At 41.5% G+C, this 25,590-nt stretch overlaps 3 protein-coding genes across 4 annotated transcripts; 2 read left to right on the top strand and 1 right to left on the bottom strand.

The window, feature by feature from the left end:
* Positions 1-1,368: 1,368 nt before the first annotated feature.
* Positions 1,369-4,121, top strand: vbp1 (von Hippel-Lindau binding protein 1). Its single transcript, XM_031851192.1, has 6 exons — positions 1,369-1,500; positions 2,221-2,345; positions 2,659-2,725; positions 2,810-2,908; positions 3,024-3,162; positions 3,458-4,121. Exons 1-6 carry the CDS (start codon positions 1,420-1,422, stop codon positions 3,532-3,534), a joined length of 588 nt encoding a protein of 195 aa, XP_031707052.1. The 5' UTR covers positions 1,369-1,419; the 3' UTR covers positions 3,535-4,121.
* A 1,503-nt stretch (positions 4,122-5,624) lies between these two features.
* Positions 5,625-17,153, bottom strand: rab39bb (RAB39B, member RAS oncogene family b). Of its 2 annotated transcripts, none has more exons than XM_031851190.1 (4): positions 16,659-17,153; positions 13,876-14,136; positions 9,818-9,998; positions 5,625-9,341 (listed from the first exon to the last, which is right to left on the bottom strand). In XM_031851190.1, the coding sequence occupies exons 2-4, from the start codon at positions 14,088-14,090 to the stop codon at positions 9,096-9,098; spliced, it is 642 nt and encodes a 213-aa protein (XP_031707050.1). In that variant the 5' UTR covers positions 14,091-14,136; positions 16,659-17,153; the 3' UTR covers positions 5,625-9,095. The 2 variants fall into 2 exon arrangements, with proteins under 2 accessions (XP_031707050.1, XP_031707051.1); XM_031851191.1 differs by having other exon boundaries at positions 13,876-14,132.
* Positions 17,083-23,947, top strand: LOC116385583 (ras-related protein Rab-38). Its single transcript, XM_031851189.1, has 4 exons — positions 17,083-18,981; positions 21,707-21,837; positions 22,627-22,776; positions 23,429-23,947. The coding sequence occupies exons 1-4, from the start codon at positions 18,789-18,791 to the stop codon at positions 23,648-23,650; spliced, it is 696 nt and encodes a 231-aa protein (XP_031707049.1). The 5' UTR covers positions 17,083-18,788; the 3' UTR covers positions 23,651-23,947.
* The last annotated feature ends 1,643 nt before the right edge of the window (positions 23,948-25,590 follow it).

Here is a 25,590-nt window from a genome sequence, read left to right as displayed (position 1 = left end):
GATCTGAAACCATCAGTCTGTTCTTTTCAGTGTGGTATTAGTAGGCATATGTTTTACTTAAGTACAGATCTGAAAACTTTTTAACTTAGAACAATAAAGTACATTACAATTTCTAGTAAGAATATTGTTTTTGCTTTTCTCAAACATTATAAACTGATTCAAAACAGCAACGGAAAAAGAAAGTATTAGTGCATGTACATAATAAAAATAATTATATGAGGTATCTTCACATTCCAGCATTCAATGTAACAGTCCTCAGCAATTTCTTTACACAACAATACTGATATGACCCTATCAGCAAATCACCCGTCCACCCACATGGCAGCAGAGACAATTAAATTAATATAAATTTTAAAAAATGAAATCCGTCTTGCCTACAATTGTTTTGGGCATGCATGTATCAACTAATAGAACCGGAAGTAGCCCTAAAAGCAGTTTGCAGGCTGTCGCCACTAGGCTGCAAATATATATAAAATTTAAAAAAAAAATAAAAATCCGTTTAGCCTGCAAATAGATTTGGTCTTGTATGTATCAAGTAATACTAATAGAAAATTAAAATAATTATTTAAAACCCCTTCGACCACTAGAACCGGAAGTAGCACCAGCAGCAGTTGTAGCCTGTCGCCACTAGAGGGCAGCCGTCCTCGTAAATTTCTTTACACATCAGCAAATCACCCGTCCACCCTATATGGTAGCAGAGACAATTACAATAATATAAATAACAAATAAAAATCCGTCTTGCCTACAAATGTTTGGGGCTTTTATGTATCATCTAATATTAATGGAGAATGAAAATAATTCTTTAAAACCCCTTCGACCACTAGAACCGGAAGTAGCCCTAAAAGCAGTTTGCAGGCTGTCGCCACTAGGCTGCAACTATATATATATAAATATATATATATATATATATATATAAAATAAAAATTAAAAATCCGTTTAGCCTACAAATATATTTGGTCTTGTATGTATCAACTAATACCAATAGAAAATTAAAATAATTATTTAAAACCCCTTCGACGACTAGAACCGGAAGTAGCACCAGCAGCAGTTGTAGCCTGTCGCCACTAGAGGGCAGCCGTCCTCATAAATTTCTTTACACAACAAAACATACTAATATCACCTTATCAGCAAATCACCCGTCCACCCTATATGGTAGCAGAGACAATTACAATAATATAAATAACAAATACAAATCCGTCTTGCCTACAAATGTTTTGGGCTTGTATGTATAATCTAATATTAATAGAGAATGAAAATAATTATTTAAAATTCCCTCGACCACTAGAACCGGAAGTAGCACTAAAAGCAGTTGCAGCCTGTCGCCACTAGAGGTCAGGCGAGCCTCCACGGCACGCTGCTCCCGAGACGGTTGGACGTAAGGAAGGAAGAGGCAGGAAGGCGTTAGCTTCTCTCTCCAAGATGGCGGCGACCATAGACAACAGCAATGCCGTTCAGGCGACAAAGAGGAAGCACCTCGGGATCCCTGAAGCCGTGTTTGTGGTGCGTAAAGAATGACATCAATATTGTATTTATCATAAGAAGTCCACAAAGAGGCTAGACCGTTAAAAACAGACGTTTATGCTACTTGTAGCCAGCGCGTCATGCTGGCTACGAGCTAGTTAGCTCAGTTAGCATGAGAGCTAATCCTGCTGTGTGTGCAGGCTGGGCGGCTCCTCGCCTCCATCTATGGACATAACTGTCTGTGTGCCAGCTGCTTCTCATTTTCACTGTACTTTATTTTCTTCTTTGGGCTTTTAAAAGCATTTTAGTTAGGTACACGTTAGCCTGTTAGCTGCTCTGCTTATGCATCTCTTTCAATAATAGCGTTTAGCTGCCTCCAACCTCCTCCATTCACTGCTGATATTAATACTGTAGAAGAAGTGTTCAGATACTCAACACATTGACAATAATTAACTCCGAGGAAAAGGAGTTAAGTCAGTCAAACCTTCAGTAAAAATACGTAGTTAAGTATATCAGTAAAATGTGCTTAAAAGGCAAAAACATTGTCTTTTATGCTCTGGTGAATTTTTAGATTTTGGGCTATTTTGCTTCCATAACATGTCATCTTTCATACTTGGAAAAAATAATAATAAACATGTAGGTGTTAATTTGCGTCTGTAGATTTACCCCAAATCACCAAAATTCAGTGTTGAACATTTCAGAAAACGTAATCTCTCTCTCTCTCTCTCTCTCTCTCTCTCTCTCTCTCTCTCTCTTCAGGAGGATGTCGACTCTTTTTTGAAGCAGCCGGGCAACGAGACGGCGGACTCGGCGCTGAGGAAGCTGGACGAACAGTACCAGAAATATAAGTACATGGAGCTCAACCTGTCGCAGAAGAAACTCAGGTAACACCGACCGAAAGACACGTCTGTGACACGAGACAGTTTTGTTTGTTATTGGAGGACTGATGAGCGTTTAACTCAAACGTGAGCAGAAGCGTTTTCTCACCAGTGAAAGGGGACTCGTCTTGTGCATTGTTCTGTCTTGAGTGTTATTTTGGTTTGTAACGGCACAAAATCACACGGTGTGCAGAGGCTGTTAGTCGTTAGCTTTAATGTTTTATTAAACAGAAATACAATCCACATTATAACAATGTAATAATTTGATTAAAGCCTTTGTTGCTTCTTGCTGAAATGTTTTAATTCTCTCGATGTTCAGGTTGAAAAGCCAGATCCCACAAATCACACAGACGCTAGAAATCCTCCGACACATGCAGAAGAAGAAGGTGTGTATCGTCTGTGTAGACTTTAAGTCTTTTATCTTCGGGATTTATCTTAACTGGTGGTATTTTAACCGTTGTTTTCCTCAGGAGACCACGGCGCCCATGCAGACACACTTCATGTTGGCCGACAACGTTTACTGCAAGGCCTCGGTGCCGCCCACCGACAAAGTCTGCCTATGGCTCGGGGTGAGTAGAGCTCACGTTAAAGTTTTAATTACAAAAACAAAACAAGCATGTGGTATTTGAGCAATGAATTCTGGGTAAAGTCGTCCTCTCTACATCTCCTCCTCCCGATGATCAGGCGAACGTCATGTTAGAGTACGACATAGACGAAGCCCAGGCGCTGCTAGAGAAGAACCTGACCACGGCGTCTCGTAACCTGGAGACTCTCGAGGACGACCTGGACTTCCTGCGAGACCAGTTCACCACCACCGAAGTCAGTATCCTTCCGCTGTGCAGGCAGCTTGGGTCTGTTGTTGCAGGTGTTTCATGATTGTTTTCCACAGCGATGCAAACAGCGGTCTCCTGGACGAAAACCATGTTTGATTACAAACTTTATTTTGTTGGATATATGAAATAATGTCAGATAATTGTTGGTTATAGACCTACAGTTTAGATATCGTGCCTGAGTCAGCGCTACTCTTAATAACTGCTCACGTCCAGCTCCGACACACCCGACTCTAAAGATGTGAAAGAGTTTTGCTGTTTGTTCCTTTAACTCGCTGCTCCCCTCAGACATGGCACGAGTCTACAACTGGGACGTGAAGAGACGGAGCAAAGAGAACATCCTCAAATTAGCAGACAAGTCTTAATACCATCACACACACACACACACGCACCTCTCTGCTCAGCATCTTCTCCTTTATCAAATAAAGAAAGCAACCCAAGTCATGTGTATGTTTCACCCGGAGCTCGGCGGATCAGAGGCGCGTTAGAAATTAACGTGTCCTCTGTGAAGTGGACCTCTCTCCTCTGTTGATTTGTTTAAAGTATTTTTTCAAGTAAAAAATAAGAAAAAACCTGAAGCAACACGGCCATTTTTTGTATTCTTTTTAATGATTTAAGTATTCTGCTGTTTATCTTTGGAAGATTCTGAGTGAGGGTTCTCTCGCGTCGCCTTTTCTTTCCTCCTCACTGACCGGCAACAACGTTCACACATACGAGACTTCTTTAGTTGTTGAAAGGCGGCGACTCGCCGTCTCACTCTGTAGAATCAGGCTTGTAGGACGACAGAAGAATACAGAATCGGACCAGTCGGGCCTTTGTGACGGTGGTCTTGCTCCTCTTCATCATCCTCCTCCTCTTCCTCCTCGCCGCTCTTCTGTCTGTATTTATTTGTCTCTCACTGTACTCATTAAACAATGAATGAAGTAAACGGAACATTTGGGCAAAGAGACGAGACGTTGAAGTGGTGATCTGTGTGTTTTATTCTTCTGGTGACGACTCGGGTTAGAAAAGCAGTTTGAAAGTCTGATTTAATTTTAATTTCTTTTTGACTGTCGAGAGGAAACGATGCATAACATTTATTTACAGTAACTACAGTTGAAGATGTTAGTTACGTGGACTACAATTGCTCCATAAATAGACTAAATTCCTGCAATTACAAAATATATATATATATCCCCTTTTTAAATTTGTCTATTTTTGATGGATTAACATTAAAAATGAAATACATTATTTCTGTGACAGTAATTTTTCCATTGACGGTTAAAAGAGACTCAGTTCTTCCCTCCTCTTCTCCGTCCTGGAGCTTCGTCTTTAATGTTCCCCTAAAAAGAGACCGTGTTCCCCTCGTCCACCTCGTCATCTTCGCACTTTGTAAAGAGAAGCCTGAACAAGCAGCTTGTAGAGGAAACACTTTAAGCTGCTTCTCTGCATGAGATGTTGGCAGATCAGCTTACAGTTTGTAGAGTTTGGTGTTCTCGGTGATGCCACCCGGTGGTGATGTGTGGAACTACAGCAAAGCATGCAGCACATAAAAGCGTCGCGTGGTGATGCAAGAGAAAGAAAACAACCTTTCAAAGGCATTTTGTTGGTTTTTAGATATCGAGGAATTGACATGACGATTTGTTTGGTTTTGAGAACACAATTCTATCTTAAATGATATGTTATATGATTGGATGTGTGTAAATATTTAACAAAGTGTGTTCAGAACAAGATCACAAAACATCAGAACCAGCTGGTCCTCCTGTCCAGTAAGATAGCTTTAACTCTTAACATGACTTTATAAACTGATTAAATCAAAGAAACATAAATGCTGCCAATTCCATGATATATCGTCCTCATAACTCTTAATTTAAGAAGTTTAGGCATCAAGAATACATTTCAACCTGTTCATTGTCCATGTTGTGTGTGTGGGGAAGTCCACGATGACGTAAGCAGAAACAGTGAAGCCACACCGGTGACCACTGAGCCGCCTCCTCCTGCAGCTGCTTCATGAGATGAGTGCGATTTAAAACGTGGACCTGCAAAGACCAGATGAAGGCCGCGACCTCAGAACTACTTCTGCAGGTCTGTCGGCACACGTTCTTGGTGGTCTTGAGGTCCAGGTAGAGGTCTTCAGTGGACAGCGAGTCCCTCCATCCTGCAGAGCGGGACCCTTCAGGTGGGTCCATGGTCACCTGAGAGTCGTTCTCTAGGATTCTCTCCGGTTTATCTCCAATAAGTTTGTGTTACTCTATTAATGTTACTTTACACTATTACTCAGAAATGAAAACTCAATCAGACAGTTTTGGCGGAAGATGTAAAAGTTGCCTTGAAAAAAGTTTTAAAAAAGTCGTCAACTAGTCTAAATATTCTCAAGTGTCGGTTTTTAAATATATTTAGCAATAATAGTTTTATTCCCGACATCCTTCCTCTCAACTACCTCACAGATACAACCGTGTGTAATAAAACAGATAAACAGTGAGAATGAGTTTATTTTTCTAGTCACGTTTTATTCATTTTTTTAGTACATTTCAGTTTGTTGAGAGATAACTAGAGCAGAGGAAGAGGGACTGTCTGCTTCAACCCAGCAGGGCAAAAGACGGTGATGTACAGTGATGTACAGTTCAGTCTGTACAGCTCAGAGGGTTGAAGAGAAGTGAAACATCGTCGTCGTTGCACCAACGGCTCCTGTGAGGGCAGGAACAGCTGTTACCCAACAGATGCATGCGTTTGATGGCAGGGCTGACACGTCGGCAGGAAACACGGCTACAGGTCAAACTTCATCCCCTTTAAACCATCTGTGAGCTAAATCAAAGGGAGTCATGAGGTGCTGCATGTGCAATTTTCTTTCAAAATTCAAACTAATAGTTTCAGCTGAGCCCGATTCTATATCATCATCGGATTACTAGAATGAAATGTGGGCTCCAGATTATTTTGGCGGTTGAACCAGCTCGTTAGCCACAAACAGAAACATACAGTTTAGAAGAGAGACATTCGATCGTCCAACGTTTTGGGAAATAAGCTTATTTGCTCTGTTGGTGAGATTTGGATGAGTAATGTGACACCAGTCAAGCCAGAACCAGAGTGAACATAACGCAGCTTAGAGATGTCCAACAGCTGAGCCGGTCTACCGGCTGGCTGGCGTCTGGTGAAGAGGGTCTTGGCAGACCATGAGGAGGACTAAATCCACGCCCACCCACACAGACCGTGACACTCCTGAACCGTCTACTCCACCACGTTCACTTGGGAACATTTAAAAGTGCGTCGGTAGAAAGTCCGGCCGAAGATTTAGCAAACAAAGAAAAGAAAACAGTTGTTGGATAAAACAAAACCTTCAATGTCCAATTTCATAAACACGGGTATCTGAAAGCCTTTCTCTTATTTCAATAAGGAATAATGCAGCGTGTTAAACTCAGGGAGTGGATTATCATTTGAATCATTTCCCAATCAAGTCTCAAAACATCGAAATCACCTTTTTGTCAAAGTTGTTTTCTAACAATCAGAGCGCTGCTTTGACTCATTTATACGTCTCTTATACGACAACTTTCCCTGCTGATACATTCATGTAAAAATAAGATAACACAAGCTGAACTCTTTGGAGACAAAGAAGGCATACCGTGTGAAAAGATGGAGCAAAGATGGATGAACTGCGGGGGGGGGGGGGGGGGGCATTGGATGAATTCATTAAAGCAATAAATAGAGCAGAGATCATAGCAAGGATCGAGTGTGCATCAGATTAAGGACCAAGAATAAAATGCTAATCCAATTACATGAAAACAGAATGTATAGAAACACAGATCTACACCGAGCCATCCGGGCGCTTCAGGTAGAGACGGTGCATTTAATTGCTTACAATGCTGAGAATCTCGGTTCTTTGTCAGTGTTTTAAACAATAATTTAATGATAGAAAATATGTCCGAGTATGTCGGTTGATGTAAACATAAAACAGATGAATATATTTGGTCCAGAGCTAATCTCATAAGAATATGTAGTTTGAATGTGAGTCTAGATTACTGGTGTAATCAGCCCGCCAACGCACATGAAAACACCTTTTATATAACTATCATGTAACGGAGTGAGTCACTGGTTTTACTTGGTATTTAAAGAAACCTCAGCGACCGGCCGGACATCAAATAAAACCTACCGAAAAGATCAATTCACACAGAACCACAACGGACAGAAAGTTGAGTTTGAAACCGTGTTACGATTTAGTCACATGTGTGACTCTCTACTGGCGACACAAACGTTTTGCTCACAATAAGTCTGTCGGGTTATAATGTTCAGGGTTAGTGTGGAGTCCTTTTAGAGAGGTGTCAAATGATGTTGCGTCATACTGAGAGGTGTTTCTAATATTATGTCGAAGCCATTTATATCAATGAAGGCAAACTCATACACTATTCCTTTAGAACTTTTTCTTCAAAAAAGGTTCTTAATGTAACCCTTAGTCTCACAAAGAACCCTTGAAAACCTCTTTCTTCAAGAAAGGGTTCCTTAGGGTAGAACCTCTCTAATCTCTCAGAGTATAGAAACAGAAACGCCTCACTGTATGATGTAATACAACTCCAGCACCACAAAATACATCTTCCAAAATGATCTAGTTGTACCTAATACCCCGGCAACTGAGTGTATGTCTCTCCAAGACAGATGCATTTACACCATTTCAACATCTGGCTAGAATGCATCCAAACCCGCCTCCCAAATCAGTCTTAGTTGCAGTTTACAGTTGGCTACCCGATCCATACAAAATGTGTAGTTTCAAAGTGTAACTGTCAGTAACTATGCCGGGTACATCAGCCTGTAGCACTGCAGTGTGTTATAATGAAAATAAAGGTTTGATGAGATATTGCGCGCACAAATAAAGAAAAGGCATTTAAACCACTTGCTCTGGACAAACTTTGAGCTCTGTTTCCCCGTGCCGGTGTCTGTTGGGTTGATTTGATGTCGGCCAATCGGACTTTCTTTGCATGATTACATCGTCCGTGCATTGTCGATAATTATAATAATTGTTCTTTTGTTGAGTCCGTGGTGGTCTGGTCTTTGCTTTCAAGAATCTCCACCGTGCATCTTCAAAAGTCCCAAATGAGGCTCCACAGTTAAGGTGGACTTGGCTGTTAAGGTGCTTTCTGGCTCCAACCCTCCGTTTAGTCCACCTTAACAAGTCCCCAGTTAAAGGCAGACAGCGAGGTGTTGTTAAGCAAGTCCAACAAGTCCACCTCTGTCAGTTAAGCTGTACACGTTCTCTCTTCTCTCTATCAGGACCTGGATGAGTGACGATGTTTGTTATAGTGTGGATTTAACCATGTTGTCAATTTCATTGAAATCTTCCCTCATTAAGCGTAGGACCTCCTGGACTCCTCCATTGACCTCTGATGGTGGAATGTCGGCACAAGAGAATCGCGACTCTTGTTGACGAGGGCGCCGACGTAACTTTTTTCAAATGATATGTGCTCGGACCAACGTAAACAGTGATCGTTTGGTATGTGATCATGTAATTGCATATTGGAGGAGAGGAGAGGATTAAGAAGTAGTGGGATGCGAGGTGATGGGAGAAAGACAGATTCGTCGAGAGTTTGTATTGATGATTGGCAAGAAACCAAAATGGATCCTCTTTCTAAGACGTTTAGGGAGGGATTTCCAAGCAGGAAGCCCAAAACTAAAGGAACTGAATCACGGGAGCCCTCGCAAGTAAATGAGCATCTGTGATCCTTCCTCTCCGAGAAACAAAACGCATACAGAAATGGGCACAACCCTTCAGGTGTCCACCCATGTTCAAGGTGTTCGTCAGCATCTTCTTCCTTCATTGAAAGTCCTCAAACACCCCTTCTGTATCCAGTCTGAACAGAGAACAGCAGAGGAGCTGACACCTGCAGTCCTTCAGCTCCTCTCCTCTGAATCCTTCCTGGATCCCTCCCCCTTGTTCACCTTCAGTCCCAAAACTCTTCCCAGATCAACACAGACAGCGGCGGTCGCTCTTGGTCACTTCCTCCGAGGAGTGAACAACATTGGGGACGAACCCGCTCTTCACGCCTTCCCAGCCCTCCTGGATTGTGATGTCGCCGGACCGCACCAGGGCGAAGATGTCCTTGGTCAGCTCGGTGAAGGCGTGCTCCACGTTGATGGCGTCGCGGGCCGACGTCTCGACGTAGCGCATACCGTAAGCCCCCGCGAGCTTCTCTGCTTCCTGGCGGGTCACCTAGAAGATCAAAATGAGATGAGATGAAACTTCCCCATGTGGGAGCTGGACGGTCAAGAGTTCGTAGATGAAACACACCCTCTGAGAATTACAAAAGAACCTCTGGAGACTCAAATCCAGATTTCTAAAAGCTTTCTTTATACTAACTAGATGTAGAGTCATTTTCTCATAGACTTCCATACAACCAGAGGAGTCCTACAACATGGTATTAAATGGGTGTGGACAAACTGTAAAGTCTACATTTTCGATAGTGATATTTCTGCTTCCTGTCTGCCAGACGCCCCAAGAGAATTGAACAAACAATGCCGACCTGCGTCTGATCTAAATGTGAACACAAGGTTATTTTTAATGCTGCAGACTTTGTTAAATTGTGTATTACATAACATTTAAAACAGCCTCCGTCCCCAGCAACACATTTGAACTCGACACAGCCTCGTTATTAATATTGCTGTGTTCACTTTTTCTACTTCACACACCTGGCGCTGGGCCTCCAGGTCACACTTGTGGCCCACCAATAGGAAGACGATGCTGTGGGGCTGGACGTGGCTGCGAGCCTCCTCCAGCCAGTCGTGGACGTTCTGGAAGGAGCGGCGGTTGGTGATGTCGAACAGGAGGAGCCCGCCCACGGAGTTACGGTAGTAAGCCCTGGTGATGGACCTGCACAGGGTGCAAGGATGGAGGGGAAGGTAAAGATTGAAATGAATGTGTCAAGTGATTCATTGTGAAGTAGCTGCCGCTACACCTGATCAGGCGCTAAAACGGAGCGTTTCAGACAGACATGTCTAGTAGAAACCCAAAATACAAATTTGAACCTGAAAATCTCGCAGTTTACAGCAGACACACACAGATTAACGTTTGACTCTTGGGGTTTGTGCAAAGACTATTATCTCTGTTCAGGATCTAGAGGATGATAGCTATGACACATTCAGTGAAAGGTATAACAAGACAAATCCAGAGGGAGAGATATTCAGAGGGAGAATCTGACGACAACACGTGTGAAAGAAAGAAAAAGAAGCAGAAGTGATGGAGGTGTCGCGTGACGGAGCTGAGAAGTTTGGAACAAATTAGATGGAGAGGAGACGTATGAGACAGCTGATCATCTAGATCACTCTGCCAGCTATTGGGACCAGTTTTGCTTATTTTGATGATTTAAATAACAAAATATATAACAGGACAGAGCAAGGAACGTGTTATTTAAATAACTTTTATATAATTTTGTATCATTCACTTTAAAAAGTGAGTTCAAGTCGCAAGTTTGTATTATTTTAACTCGTTTTCCTTTTTAATGCATCTTTTCTCATCAATAATTGTACCTAAATATGAACTAGAACACATGGGTTCACTAACAACATGCCCTGTCTCTCCAGTGACTCCCTGCACAACGCGTTGAGTATCATTATCAGCCTTTCACAGTTAGAACTGCTGTTTGATTTTACTGAACAAACGCTGCCGCCTCGTCTGGGAGGAGAGTTGCTGCTCCAGCTTTTGATCAAATGTTACACTCTGCATGCACACAAACAAACGCACACCAGCCCCCTTATGATGCGTCTGGTCCTCCCACAATGTCCCCACAGAGACAACGTCAACATAACGAGGGGGGGGGGGATTACAGACTTGAGGTAGACGGAGAGACGTGTCATGAAAGAGGAAGAGGATCAGTGGAGATGATGCAGTGAGAGAGGAGGACGTAGGTGGCACAACTTCAGAGCCAGCGAGTGATTCATTTGATGAGACAAACGCATGTGCGAAAAACAATTCAAAGAGTCTGTACAATCTTCTCAGATCGTACTGTAAATGGGTCATAATGTGTGCAGTGTTGTGAAAACTGTGCCATGGAAAACATGGCGATCGCTGAACTAGCAAATAGTGAATTCATAAAATAATTCATAAAATAATTCATAAAATTCCATTGAGAATAGAATGGAATGCCGGATGGAACTCGAATGTTGACACGTCATCTTCAAAGTCCTTTCATCTTGAAGGCAAACCACTGCTGTATGTCTGATGTACATCAGGACGGTGTTTGTATGCTCTCGTTCACTCACTTCACTCTCTGTGCTTTCTCTCCTCACAGGTTTCCATGGATCCTGGTGATACCTGGACCCTGGTCTTGCCTCCTGCCGTGGTTCTGTCATATGCATTGCATGTGTTGTAACTCTGTAAATGTTGTTCATTCTGTACACATCTGTTGCACTTCTGTCCATCCTGGGAGAGGGATCCCTCCTCTGTTGCTCTCCCACAGGTCTCTTCCTCTCTTCTCCCCGTTAAAGGGGTGTTTGGGGGAGTTGTTCCTGTTCTGATGTGAGGGTCCTGGGACAGAGGATGTCGTATGTGTACAGATTGTAAAGCCCTCTGAGGCAAATATGTGATTCGTGATTTTGAGCTATACAAAATAAATTGAATTGAATATTAAACCTGCGCCGACTGTTTTCAACAACTCTACGGAAGACACCTGGACAGCTCTGAGGCAATATCTAATCAGCGCTATTCAGTGCCATATATAGTAACAACGTCTCTGTGTAGTCAACAACTGTCAAATCAAATAAAGAATCAATTATATTTTAACAATTATTATTCTCAGTTTTCCAATTTAACTGGATGGATTATAAATAATACATAAATAAATGTTCTCTCATTTCAAGTAAAATAATGGCTCCATCTAAAAATCAAAGGGTGAGGGTTAAATATATGTGTGTGTGTGTGTGTGTGTGTGTGCCATTAGACGTACATCATTCTGGTTGTGTTATATTTTAACCCTCCACACACTGATGCAGAATCTTTTCTTTCTTTTACTTGTTCTGTCAGTTATTTGTTATATTTTCATATATTTAATATTTTTCTTTAGCACATACATTTGTCTGTGAGTCGTGCATCAACATTAGATGTAAAAAATGTATGGAGCCCACACTGTCACTGACTGCACACCGTCAATGAATATTATCACTTCTTTGGAAAAGCGATTTCACAGAGAAACAGACAGAAGGGTCTACGATATTCATTTGAAGGATACATACCCAGGGTTCAGCAGAGAAAACAGGTTAAACAGATAAAGATAGAAGCAAAAGCTACAGATCACAGCTACAATTGGCCAGTCTGTGTTCGAGGGGCGGGACTTAAAGAATGTGTTAATTGCTTTTGCTAACCCTAACCCACCATGGACACATTTTCATTTATTTGTTCAGGGAAATCTCCACACTCAAATAAAATGGTGGACAGTAAACACAGAACATACTGCAGTAAATGAGGAATGATTTCACACACAGGCTGCATTTGATTCCATAACTTTGCACCTATCAGAGTGGATCAAATTACACCTTTATCCTCCTTATTGGTGCACGGCGTCTGCATACGTGAGCTCACAGAGATCCCAGAATATCTCTGCATCGACAGTGTGAAACAAAACCAAAGCTGGTTTATGTGTCGTTTAAATGTACTCTTGCTGATTTCCTCTCTTAAGAGCTCGTTCGTGTGTTTATGTTGTTAGAAACAAGCCCTCTGGTCATTTTCTGGGCTTGTATCAACTTCAAATCTCATTTGAATAACTGCTCTGTCTTTTTTTGCAGGCAAACAAGTTAGTCACAGGTTGTGAGACCTCCAGGCTACGTCGTTAAACTCCAAGCATTCCCGAACATTATGGTCTATATTTGCTTCAGCAAAGAGGTCAGAGGTCAGCTACCCCTGAAGGAAGCTCACCCGTTTCTCAGTTCTGTAAAAGCAACTCTCTTCCAGTTAAATACCCACAGACACGGTGGAGCGCTTCACCTCGGATGACTCTTTCAGTTTCTAAATTTCTAAGTTCCTTGTTTTTGGCATTTTTGTGGTTTTCATTCCGCACAGTATTTCCCAGAGATCAGCTGTCGCTGTGACGTATATCTCTGTGAATGTTCTGCTGGATCAGTTTGAGAAACTCTAACTCTTTCTTACTTGTTGTTTCATCGTCTCTTTACATCAGTCTGTGATTTAAAAGTGTTGCAAAGTAGGACGTTGTATCTGTAAACTCCCATGCCTAATAATAAATCATATTTAATTAATAAATAAGAATTTGTCTTTATCTTTCTCACGTTGTCACTATGTTTATATTGAAATATTACAACGTATTGAGTACAACTTTGAGGTACTTTCCTTATGCTATACTTATAGATATTGTAGTTTTGGCTCTACTACTTTAATTTGTATTCATCGTCACTCAAACTACTCAACAATATGTAAAATAGTGAGCTCATTATGCAGTATTACTATATATAATATGTAATAGTATCGTAATATTATATATACTGAACAGAGTCATTCTACATGAGAACTTTTACTTTTCATACTTTCATACATTTAGCTAGTAATAGCTTATATATTTTTTACTTAAAGTATCTTTTTCAGGTGATTGCTACTTTTCAGTATGAAAATACTTCTTCCACCTTTTCTTCATGGCAAAAGAATACCAGATATGACCCTGTTTTATGTTATATAGCTCGGGGCAGCACACTCACACACACACGCACACACACACACACACACACACACACACAGCTGCTCTTACCTGAAGCGCTCCTGACCCGCGGTGTCCCAGATCTGCAGCTTGATCCGCTTGCCCGGCTCGATCTCCACCAGGCGGGAGAAGAAGTCCACGCCGACGGTGGGGTCCGACACCTGGGTGAAGCGGCCCTCCGTGAACCGCCGGATCAGACACGACTTGCCCACCGTGGAGTCCCCGATGACGATCAGCCGGAACTGATAGAGCCATATCGCCTCCATGACTTGGCTTCGCCCGTCTGTCTCGCTCACCGGTGCGTCTGTCTGTCTGTGCGTAATGCGCGTGCGTGCGTTAGAGCGAGAGAAAGAGAGAACATTAGATTATCCCTCAAAATATGTCCACGATATTCCTAATATTTGACAACTGCAGTAATAATACTTTATACTTCCACTCCACGACAACTTGGATGCAAATGTTTAAACTTTTATACTTTGAACAAAATAAACTATGATTGCAATGTGACTACTGTATATTGATTTATACGAGTGTTTCTTCTATAATATCTGTAATAATAATAATAATAATACTAACTACATATTCTACCTATTTTACTGCAGTATACTACACTTTTAGACATAAAGATGCAACTAGAACCATATAGAGTTCTTCTGTTTGCCCACATAGGAAACCCCTTTTTGGTTCCTGGTAGCACCTTTTATAAAGGTAGCACCTGGAACCCTTTCTCCTTAGAACCCAACATAAACAGTTATAAGCAGACCCATCTGTGGAAGGTTCCACCCTAATCGTATGTTCTTCACTGGCGTCCTGAGGTTTCTACTCTCCTAAAGTCGTGGTATTCTTTGTAAAAGTACCACGAATAACTTCAATCTGTCTGTAACATGAAGGACTGTACTGATACTATTGAACGCAAACACTGAACAGTCATTTTAAAACAACAACACTTCTGGACTTACTCTCCCTTGATTCAGTTACTGAAATACAACCTTTTAATTGGTTTTGCTGACCCCCCTGCACACACACACACACACACACACACACACACACACATAACTGTGCTTCATTGTGTTCAGTGCGGGAGTCAAGTGGAACCACGAGATATGAGAGAAAATCCTCTTATGTTTTCCTCGTCACTCCACGGGATCAATTCTCTATGTTTTACTTGAGTACAAATTTGAAGTACTTCTACTGTACTTGATTGTTCTGCATAATACTTCTGTTTTTGACATATATATTTTGCTCGTAATACTTTTGTACTTTAAGTAAAGGCTGAATCAGGATTCCAGGAGACCCAACACTTCTTCAACAGCTCAACAAACATTCTCCACATTGTTTCATCCCCTTGATAAGAAACATTAGAAATAATAAATACAGTGAACACTCACATGCTTTGTATCTGGTGTTGATGCCACCTGTCAGTCAGAACTACTCTTTTTACAAATCCCACATAAGTGAGTTCAGGTTATTTAGTCTAATCTTAACTTTGGTAAACAAGAGGAGCATATAGCAAATTTCACTTATTTTTTCACAATTTTTACTTATTTTACGTAGTTTTAAGCCCTTGCTTTTTTTGTAGCGTTTTGTTCTGCTTTGTTTCAATCTCGTAAACATTTTAAGACAAACCGTGATGTTTTTTGCCAACGCTAAACAAGTCCTTTTGTAGAGTTTTATGTTTTGCTTCAATTTCCAACATTAACGTGTTTCAAGCTGTTCAAAGGTGTTTAAACTCAGACCGTATGGGAGGAAATCAGTGTCCCTCAAAATGGACAGTGCACTTTTGTTGTAAACAGGGCTGCAAATATAACATGTAAAACATAAAATATGTTCTTATTCGTTGTAATAACTTTCATGCTTTGTGTTCATGTCTGTATTTGGTCGCCTGCAGTAATTGTGCAAAGAGAAGAAAACCACTTATGTGTATTCCCTGCAGTACTCAAGTCCTGTACTAGGCTAAATATACTTTGACATACTTCTATTTTGAGTATTTCTAATTCCATGCTACTTTATACTTATACTACATCTCAAAATCCATACATATATTGAAAATGGTATACACATTATGTTTATATGATATGAAGCAGTACTCTACCCAGTAGTATACAACAATAAAATTGGCTCCACATTGATGACCTACAACAATAAAATGCTCTTACGTGCATTTTGTTTCTGACAACAGAATAATAAAATATTCTATAACTGGGAAAGCAGTTCTGTACCATGGGTACTTCAGATACTTTATTTAGCTGATAATTCTGGTACATTTTCTGTTTTTAATCCGCATGTATTCTTGTTATTTTCATAGAGCAGTGGGTCTGTGGTAAAGAGGATGATCTTTTGAGGACATTATATTGTATTTGCATTACTCCCTGACCAGGCCATCATCCGGCGGGCAGGGAGCCAGACGCATGCCGCCTCCCATCACACCCTCCGTGGAGTCGGGTTGCGTCGCTCGGTCGGTATGCAAACATTAGTGGCCGAATCCCCGGTGAATAGCAGCCTTGTGGGCTCTCACACCGTATGCATATCGCATATCACGTGCATTTACACACCAAAAAAACTGTCATATTCATCCTCATGTGAGGCTTTATGATCTCTTGTTCCTAAATGTTTCTTTTTTTAGTTTCTGCTTGAATGCAAATCTGATGGAGAGTCTAAATCAAGATGGACTCCAGACGCTTTAGACTCCTAAAACGTCTTATAGCAGAGATTGTTTTTTACTGCAGGCTATTATTAGACCGGTGCACAGCATGACTGAAAGAAGAATAGGCCGAACGCTCGTGACATGATGCATATCTTACAGACAGTGAATGGTTAAAAGAAAAACAGCCTACTTGGAGCAGGAGTGTAGTTTAGGCCGGAATGGTTGCTCTCTTTATTTTCCTCGCGCCGTTCAGGACCAGGCCGGCGTGCGCTCCATGGCACCGACGAGTCTGTCTGGATCCTGGTCCTCGGGAGCCTCGGTGTTGAGACGGACGCTGGAGCACAGCAGGGCCGTGGACTGATTTCCTTGTTGATGGCAGGGCCCGACCGAGAGCTGAACGGCAAAAACGCATTCAAAGCAGGTGCAAATAAAATGGAAATGGAAAAACCGGATCTTGCGCGTTCACCCGGAGCCACGACAAAAACCAGTTTCCTCACCCGAGACGCGCGGATGCGTTTCTGAATGCAGGAGGCTCGCTGTCAGAGAGAAGGGAGGGGGGGAATCCCGCGGTATCACTTCTGTGTTTGGTGGTGTGTTTGTAGGGTTTCGCTGCTGATGAAATGGCAGCAGGAGCAGCAGCATCATATCGCCTGACTCATCCCGCATCAGTACCACTGCCGTAAAGCACCGTGGAGAGGCGCAACACTGAAGAAAAACGACCACGGGCAACCTTAGAATAGAGTCTAGTGAAGACAATAACAGACACATTACTCTAAAGTAATAAGGAGAATATTGTGGATGGTTTTATTCTTATTAGATTGTGTTAATAATAGAATAAAAAGTAGAAATTCATGCAGTATGAGTACAAGTAAATACACGTTTAAAGATCATACATTAGAAAAACAGACACTCTAGGGAAATGTGCTTTTTATTTTGTATTTTATTAATACCACGTTTGTTTGTTTGTTTGTTCAGTGCAAGAGGAAGCTGCACACTCACTGCGCCAGTGCGCCGTCCATGTGCGCACTCGTCAGTGCGCAGACCCGGAAATGGGCGAGCTGCAGCCATGGGAGGTGTAGTTTTTTTCCCGCACGCAGCTCTGGACCTTTGTTGCGTTTGTTGTGTTTTCTGCACTCGTGAGGGGTCAGCTGTCTTCATAAAGACAAGAAGCGAGTTTTAGCTTTTAGGGAGTTTCAAGATGTGTATTTAAGGATACGATTAAGATTTGGGATTATTTTGTAGGTTCTTCGAGTTAGTATGTGAGGTGGTTTGAAGTTAAAAGAAAAAGTAATGTCTAGTGTAGTGTCATGCATTTTTTGCATGTCTTTATCTTTGTGTTTTTTTGTTGTTTCTATTATTTTGTATAGAAACCGCCTTACCAGAAGTATTTCAATTAACAACCACAACCAGGTCATCTCTACATCTCATCACGAGGCAGGAAGCCCTCGTTTATCTCGAGATATTGTAGACACAGTTTCATCAAACACAACCTTTCCGAAATTCATATTATAGCGTCAGATACTGACCATCTTATTTATGAAAGACATACACGTGACACACTTGTCCTCACAAGACAATGAAAAAAGAAGAAACACAGATTCAGTCAAAACAATAACACATTAAAATCATTTTCGTTTCCTATTTATGCAGTTTCACTATATGTCTTTAAAGCAATGAAAGAAATAATAATAAATAAATAAAATAAATGTATTGCATTTAATACAGTTCATTTAAAATTCCTCGTTTCTGTTCCTCAACTTATAAAGTATAAAACACAAACAGGTTGCAAAACAATAAACTGAAGCATAACACCGCCACATGATTCACTAATGCTTTCATTAAAACGAAGGTGTGCCTAATAAAGCGACCACGCGCACACACACGCAGACAGTATGGGGGCGTGGTCGTCCAGACTGCTGACAGTCCTCGTCTGCCAGCGGATCAGACGAACAGCAGGAGATGATGTGCACACAGACCGGAGGCTGAACGGAAGACAACACTAAAACAGTTCTTTAACTTGGACACGAGAGCGTTCAACATCCAGCAAGTTTTTTTTTGTTTTTGCACGGAGCTGAAGGAGACTAAATGTCCCATGAACACTTGCAGGGACGGTAACGATGATAATACTACAACCTGAACTACAATATTTTTAGTTCCCTTTTTTAAGGAGTTACTCATCGAGCTTATTTGTTTTTTTAAGTGTCAAATATTACAAGTACTCAGTGTTTCAGCCTCCCACCCCTCCACTTCACGCGGAACCCATAATTGGAGACCTCACCGCGCCACCCTATTACCGCGCGCCCTCGACCGGAGCAGTAAAATGCAGCGCGAGCGTCTGCTCAAAGTCTTGGTCATCGGCGATCTCGGAGTCGGCAAAACGTCCGTGATAAAGCGCTACGTGCACCAGGTCTTCTCCCAGCATTACCGCGCCACCATCGGAGTGGACTTCGCCCTCAAGGTGCTCAACTGGGATCAGAAGACGGTGGTGCGTCTGCAGCTGTGGGACATCGCTGGTGCGTAAAAGTGGTGGTCGGAAAGTGCGATTTTGTCCCCCAGCTTGTGTTTAAAGAGTAGTTTACGTTCACACTGGGTTATGTTATGTTAGTGCACAAACATGAGGTTAGGCTTGTAAATATACCGGATTCAAGATAAACGTGTAGCGTGTAATTGACTATTTATTAAATAGTTTTATGCACATCAACGTTTAAAACAAATGTCCTTATCGTTTGAGGAGAATTCCACCTAAATTACGAATTCCAATTTGTTATTTTCATGGCTTAGGTGAGTAAAGTAAAGTCTGGAGCTGCTCCACAATGTTCTGCTTTAAATGAGCTTGATTCTTGTGTTCTCAGTAGTGAAAACACTTTCTCTAGTGTCCACCAGGGGGCGACTCCTCTGGTTGCATAGAAGTCTATGAGAAAATGACTCTACTTCTCTCTTGATTTATTACCTCAGTAAACATTGTAAACATGAGTTTATGGTCTCAATCTCTAGTTTCAAGTCTTCTTCAATACAGCATGATGTTCATTTAGTACATTATGGTCCATTTAGAGTCAAACAGACCATAAAGCAGGGGATGCTTTAGGGCGGGGCTACCACAAGGATATCCTGTCTGGGAGTTGTCTGCTGTTTCTACTTATAACTTTAACCCTTTCACAGTATGTTCTCAGTTCACGAAAATGAATTGTAACATTTTGGTCGCCTTCAGCGTTCAGTTGTAATTAGTGTTACTTCTGGTTGTTAAAAAAAAACAAGATTGTACATGACATGCTTGATAAAAAAACACATTTAGGGTTCAGATAGCAAACAATGCACGAGTGAGTGCTATAACGCGGTTATACTAGTCTGAGACATTTAGTTTCTTCTATTTGGTCTCAGACGCAGCAAATACATGGCGAGCACTTTGAACTTCTAATAGGTTGTTTCTTACTTTTCAGAATGTAATTAGAGATATCTTAAATGAAGAATTTGAATACTGGTTGTTAATCGAGTGTCAACATTGGACTTTCCAAGCACAATGCAACCAAGACACAAACGCACATTACAGTAATCTGCTGTTTCTCACACGTTGGCTGCATTTTGCTGACTTCATCCAACGATGATGGTGCATGATGTGGACAGTTACTGCCTCGAACATGTGGTGAACCTCTGTTTCTTTGTGCTTCTAACACCCATCATGTCTCATTACTGCATGCAATGTTGATGCTCTTCTCACACACTTGCTGAGCTTATGGGTGTTTGAACGACATGGCCGCTGATAAGAGCCGTCATTTACATGAAGAGGTCCGGGTGACAGACTTTAGATCAGTAGCCAGTGATGACTTCACACTGGACTCACTGCACGGGAGGCTGTTAAACTGGGTTCATGTTGACAGTTGGCAGATTATCCTCGTCAGTGCGTCAGAGTGATAATTGCATCACAGTGAGTGGTTGTTCATGTGGATGAAGTCCATCAGCTGACCCTTTGGAGTGTTATCAAGTCGAGGCTGTTTTGCATCAAAAACATTTGCGATATTTTAGTAGCTACAGGTGTCGGAGATAAAACTCGATACTTTTATACCATCAACACAAAAAGGTCGCTGAAAAGTCTGTTAGACAGCATAGCGTTTAGAACACTTGTGACGTTTGGACGTCTATTTGTAGACCAACCTGGAAGTTAGCTTGACTCACGGCTACATTATTTCCAATGGAAGTTTTGCATTGGAAGACAAATTAGCTGGTAGTGAGTAAGCAGCACTTATATCAGGCTACAGACTGCAATGACCACGACAATTAGGACCCGTTGTCGTGGTGGGCGCACAAATCAAACGCGTCCGTGTGAGTATGCATCACTCAGAGCTAGCGACGTAGCATCAACAGTGAGAACTACTATTTATGGTACGGAGGCTCAAACAAAGTGTTGTTGAGTTATTGTAAAGTAACATCTGTGACGTTGTTTCCTACAGAACCTGGAATTCTGTCGTGTTTTTAGTAAAGTACCAGAAAGATGGTGTAGAAACTGACCTTACATTATGTTATACTGACACTTGTAGCTTACAAAATAGAGCAAATATTTTCAAAGTCATACATTTGACACCGTGACCTTTTTAGGAACTTTTATTTTGAAGGGCTCTAGGTTGTAGGATTAACCCTACAGAGCTACAAAGGCAAAAACTATTGGTCTTCAGCTGTGACATCTCATATCAGATGGTGTTAAGAAAGAGTCTCTCTGCGAGTGAAAGACAAAGATAACATCTGCTGGTCGGAAACAGCTTGCTAGTCTTGCTGCGTAGGTCATTAGCTGTGTGTGTGTGTGTGTGTGTGTGTGTGTGTGTGTGTGTGTGTGTTTGTCAACTGCTGCCTTGCTGATTCACGACTATATTAGGATCATGCGGAGGAAGTTAGCGTCCAGTAGAGAGACTTATTGATTCACACACATGGTCACACACTTGCAATGCAAACAGACGATGCATTCTTCTAAACACACACACACACACGTGGTTCAACACATTTCTATTTGAATTAGTCAGATAGAAAAGTAAAGGCAGCTATTTTCATAATGTTTTCAAGCAAATCTTCTAAAATGTAAAGAAAAGGATGTGTTTGATGCTTTCTTTTTGGTTATATTTGAATATTTTTGTCAAATAAAATAAGCCATTGAATCGTTTTATGACGCGTCAGATATAAGCCACGGTACAAATAATAACATAGACCCCGAAAACTCCTTCTGTCATCCTTCTTCTTCTTCTACTTTAAAAGGGCAGGAACGCTATGGCCACATGACCCGTGTGTACTACAGGGAGGCGGTGGGGGCCCTCGTCGTCTTCGACATGACCAGACTGTCCACGTTTCAGGCCGTCCTCAAGTGGAAAGGAGACCTGGACTCGAAGGTGAATACGATGATATACGAGGATTGAACGTGTTGAAGGAAGGTAGGGGGACGTGATTAGCGTGACACACCCTCTGGTAGGCTTAATGCTATGAAACGTCATTAAAGGAATATATCATCAAATAGACTTCCTGTATCTGACAACAGGAGAATTTCTTGCTTTCTATCAGCACTTCTGCTTCAGTCATGACTAGCCGCATTACCCAGGAAGACTTTTAATAGCCTTCACAGTGAGAACAAGGAGCATGAACAGATTAATGTAAGCTTGTGTTGTATATTGTTCCACAGTATTTTCTACAGTTTTCTAATGTTTTTCATGTGATATAAGTCACTTCACTTCAGCTTACGAGACTTTAGTGTCTCTTCAAAAGAAACCTTCCTTGCAGCGGTTAACAGAAGACGTTCCCTATGTAAATATACATGTGTTAAATTAAATAGTACAGCTCCACAAAGACCAATACTAATGGTGCATTCAGGTACTCTTCAGTTTTAGAATATTATATATCACTGAATTATGATTATTGATGCATTAATGTGTTCGTCACTTTAATGTTGCAGCTGGCAAAGCTCATTTTATTTACTTTATAAACTGCTGGGTAGCTTTATCTATGATCATTCAACGTCATTTATTAGTTGATTATATTTTGTATTCTGCAAACTAAGGTTGTCAAGCAGAATGTAGTAGAGTAGTAGTATAAAGTAGCATACATTTTGAGGTACTTATTTAAGTTTCACCTCTGGTTAACGTATGTGAGTAAGTGACTGATTGTCGGTTGTCTGCGTCCGTCAGGTCGCCCTTAGCAATGGGACGCCGGTTCCAGCCGTGCTATTGGCCAACAAGTGCGACCAGCGGAGTCACGGCTTGTGCCCCAAACTGCCCAAACTGGAGAACTTCTCCAAACAGTACGGATTCGTCGGCTGGTACGAAACCTCTGCCAAGGTTCGTCCTGCAAATTCACCAGAGATGTGTTTCTGTCTCTCTCTATTTCCCACAGTTTTTCTTGCACTTTTAAAGCGGCACTAGCCATCAACACAAGTGGAAAAGTTGTGTTTTCTACACAAGTAGCACCTTCACACTTCAGAATTAAAGACAAAACTTGCCCCGTAACCCTCGCGGAAACTTACATTTTAGGTCATTTGCTGACATTTCTTGGTTTCTGGGTCTTCAAAATTCAAAGTGCTCCATTTTGCCGCAATTTGTTGCCACCAACGTGCGTTGATCTGATGCAGCTAACATTAGCAACACTAAACTGCGTAGCCATTTGTAACCGAGAGCCTTGAGGAGAAGTTAAAAGGATTTGGGGACGAAGAACTTACTGTAGTAGATCTGTTCAATTTGGTTGATTGGATTTTATTCATCTACTTAGATGAATTGATTTGAAAGTACAAGATAGAAGCTTATGGTGCACAAGTGCTGTGTTCACTTTTTAATTCGTAGAGATGTGTAATGTGAAAGGGGTCACTCGTAGATCCACGAACCCTCAAAATGTTATCGTATTAAGTGAGTTTCCAAGTGGTGTTATTGTTGGCATAATTAAATTGAGCTTGCTTGTCCGTCACTCTAACCCTTCATCTCCGTCCTCTCTCTTCAGGACAACACCAACATTGATGCCGCCATCACGTGCTTGGTGAAGAACATCATGACCGTGGAGGATGAGAGAGCCTTGCGTGACGCCACGTCACCCGCTGCCAAAAGCGAACCGGAAGGCAGCGTTCTGGTTCTGCCTCGCTTCGACTACAGCGCAAAGGAGAAAGGACTCAGTGGGTGTTCAGGATGCCCCTCGCTTCAACCCAGAGACGGGGACAATGACTAAAGGAGGGATTTGTTGAATGTTTAATATGTTGTAACTTAAAGATGCGTCTCACTGTTGTCCTCGCAAATTCATTTGTTTGAGGAAACATTATTGTATTATAATAATTATTGTTTTTTTATAACAGAAATGGAGTTAAACTTTTGCAAAAAATCTATGCTTTTGAAAAAAAAGTGATACTAAAATGTTTTATGGATTTGAAAGAAAACAAACAGAAAGATGATTAATTCCTTATTTTGTAATGAAGTCAATTCCTTTAGTCGTGAATTAAAAATCTACCTTTGAAACTTTTAAATACAAAAATTCATGATATTGTTTTAGCCTCTTTTTTTTAGGCTTTGATTATTTTTTGGTACAAAATATATACTTTTCTTTGCTGTTTTTAAAGCAAGAACACAGTACGTGTGTACATTTAAAAAGCAAAAAAAATACAGTTTTATCCAAGACTGTTTCTAAGATTATACGTTTAGTATGTTGTCTGTCTTTGTCTTCAGCTCTGTAAAAAATCCATCTATGATCAACCTGAGCCATGTGTTTGATTGTGCAGAAGTTTGCTTTCAAATGGACCTTTTTATAATACTGAAAACATCATCTTATTGTCCTGCAAATTGATGTGAAAAGACACAAGTACGTGACATTTAAACCCGTTATACAAAACAAATTTTAAATAATGAGAGGCCATGCTTCACTCTTTATCTCAGTCTGAGAGTGCTCTATTCTACTGGTCGTCTTCTTTCATCTGATTTTTAAATGAAAGCCTCTATAAACTAAACAGCCCTCTATCTGAGCCCCTGAACTCTCTGCATCTGTCTTCAAATAAATAAGAAAATTACATTTCAGATGAAAGATGAGTCACCTCACAGTCTGCTTGAATAATGGACGGAGCGTCTCTGCTAGACTGCAAGTTTGCATCTTAACAGGTCCAATTAACTTTTATCAGTCTCATAATTCAACAGCTTCGTATCTCTTAACAGCTCGATGAATGAATAAGTGATCTGAGAGAATCTCAAGCAGGCTGAACTTTTTGCAGCAGCGACGGCGTTTAATATTTCAGCCTGGAATCATGCACGCACACACACATCCACGGCCTCTCCACGCACATGACATGCATACATGTTGATCGAGGGACATAAATGAGTGAACTTTTTGGAGGTTTCATGTGCTTTTTGTTGATTATACAGTTTGCAACATGTATTGCCCGGACTGATCTGAAATCTGTCAAGTTCTCCTTGACGTACAGCTGACATGACTGACGGGGAAACAAGTTGTGAACACATAGTTATCACCTTGTTAAGTAATAATCTCTGAGGCTCAATCTCAATCCACACTCATGGACTTTAAGGGCGCTGCCGCAAAGTCCGTGAGGGTTTAGGGCTGTCCCACTGTCAAATCATCGAGTGTTTGAGGGCTCTCTCGCAGACATCTCGAGCCCTTTATGAACCCTTTTCCGGCCCAAGGGAATTACCCACAATTCAGAGCAATGTGACGTTAAACACGGGGTTTACCAGTGGAAGCAGGAAGACGTAAAATAAGGTAAACAAAGACGACGGCACGAGTGTGTTCAGCGCTAGATATTACATTTACACAAAATCATTAAGGATTTGAGGCCTTAGGGGGGACATTGGGATTGGGCCTAAGATTTCAACCTCCTGAGAATTCACAGTATATGCACTATATGTGGAATGGAAATAGGGGAGTTCGGCCGTTCCGCCTGCAGATGGAGACACAGAACTCCAGAATCCGTTGTTTGGCTCTGATGCCTCATGAAGATCAGGATGGAGGTTCGATGTCACCCCGAGTTCACCGTGGTGTCCTCTGGGTGCCGCAGTTCCTCTCAGTTAAGTCGGGCGGAGACGGAGTGACTGTCTGCCAAGCCAAGTGGTTTTTTTTGGAGGGCTGCTGCGCATCGATCCTTCATGTGCATTAACTGATTTGTTTTTCTT

Source organism: Anarrhichthys ocellatus, unplaced genomic scaffold (genome assembly GCF_004355925.1).
Source record: "Anarrhichthys ocellatus isolate YVR2014 unplaced genomic scaffold, GSC_Weel_1.0 scaffold11, whole genome shotgun sequence".
In the NCBI taxonomy this organism is placed as follows: domain Eukaryota; kingdom Metazoa; phylum Chordata; class Actinopteri; order Perciformes; family Anarhichadidae; genus Anarrhichthys; species Anarrhichthys ocellatus.
Note: the sequence above shows the minus strand (reverse complement) of the source record. Positions and strands in the feature narration are given on the sequence as shown.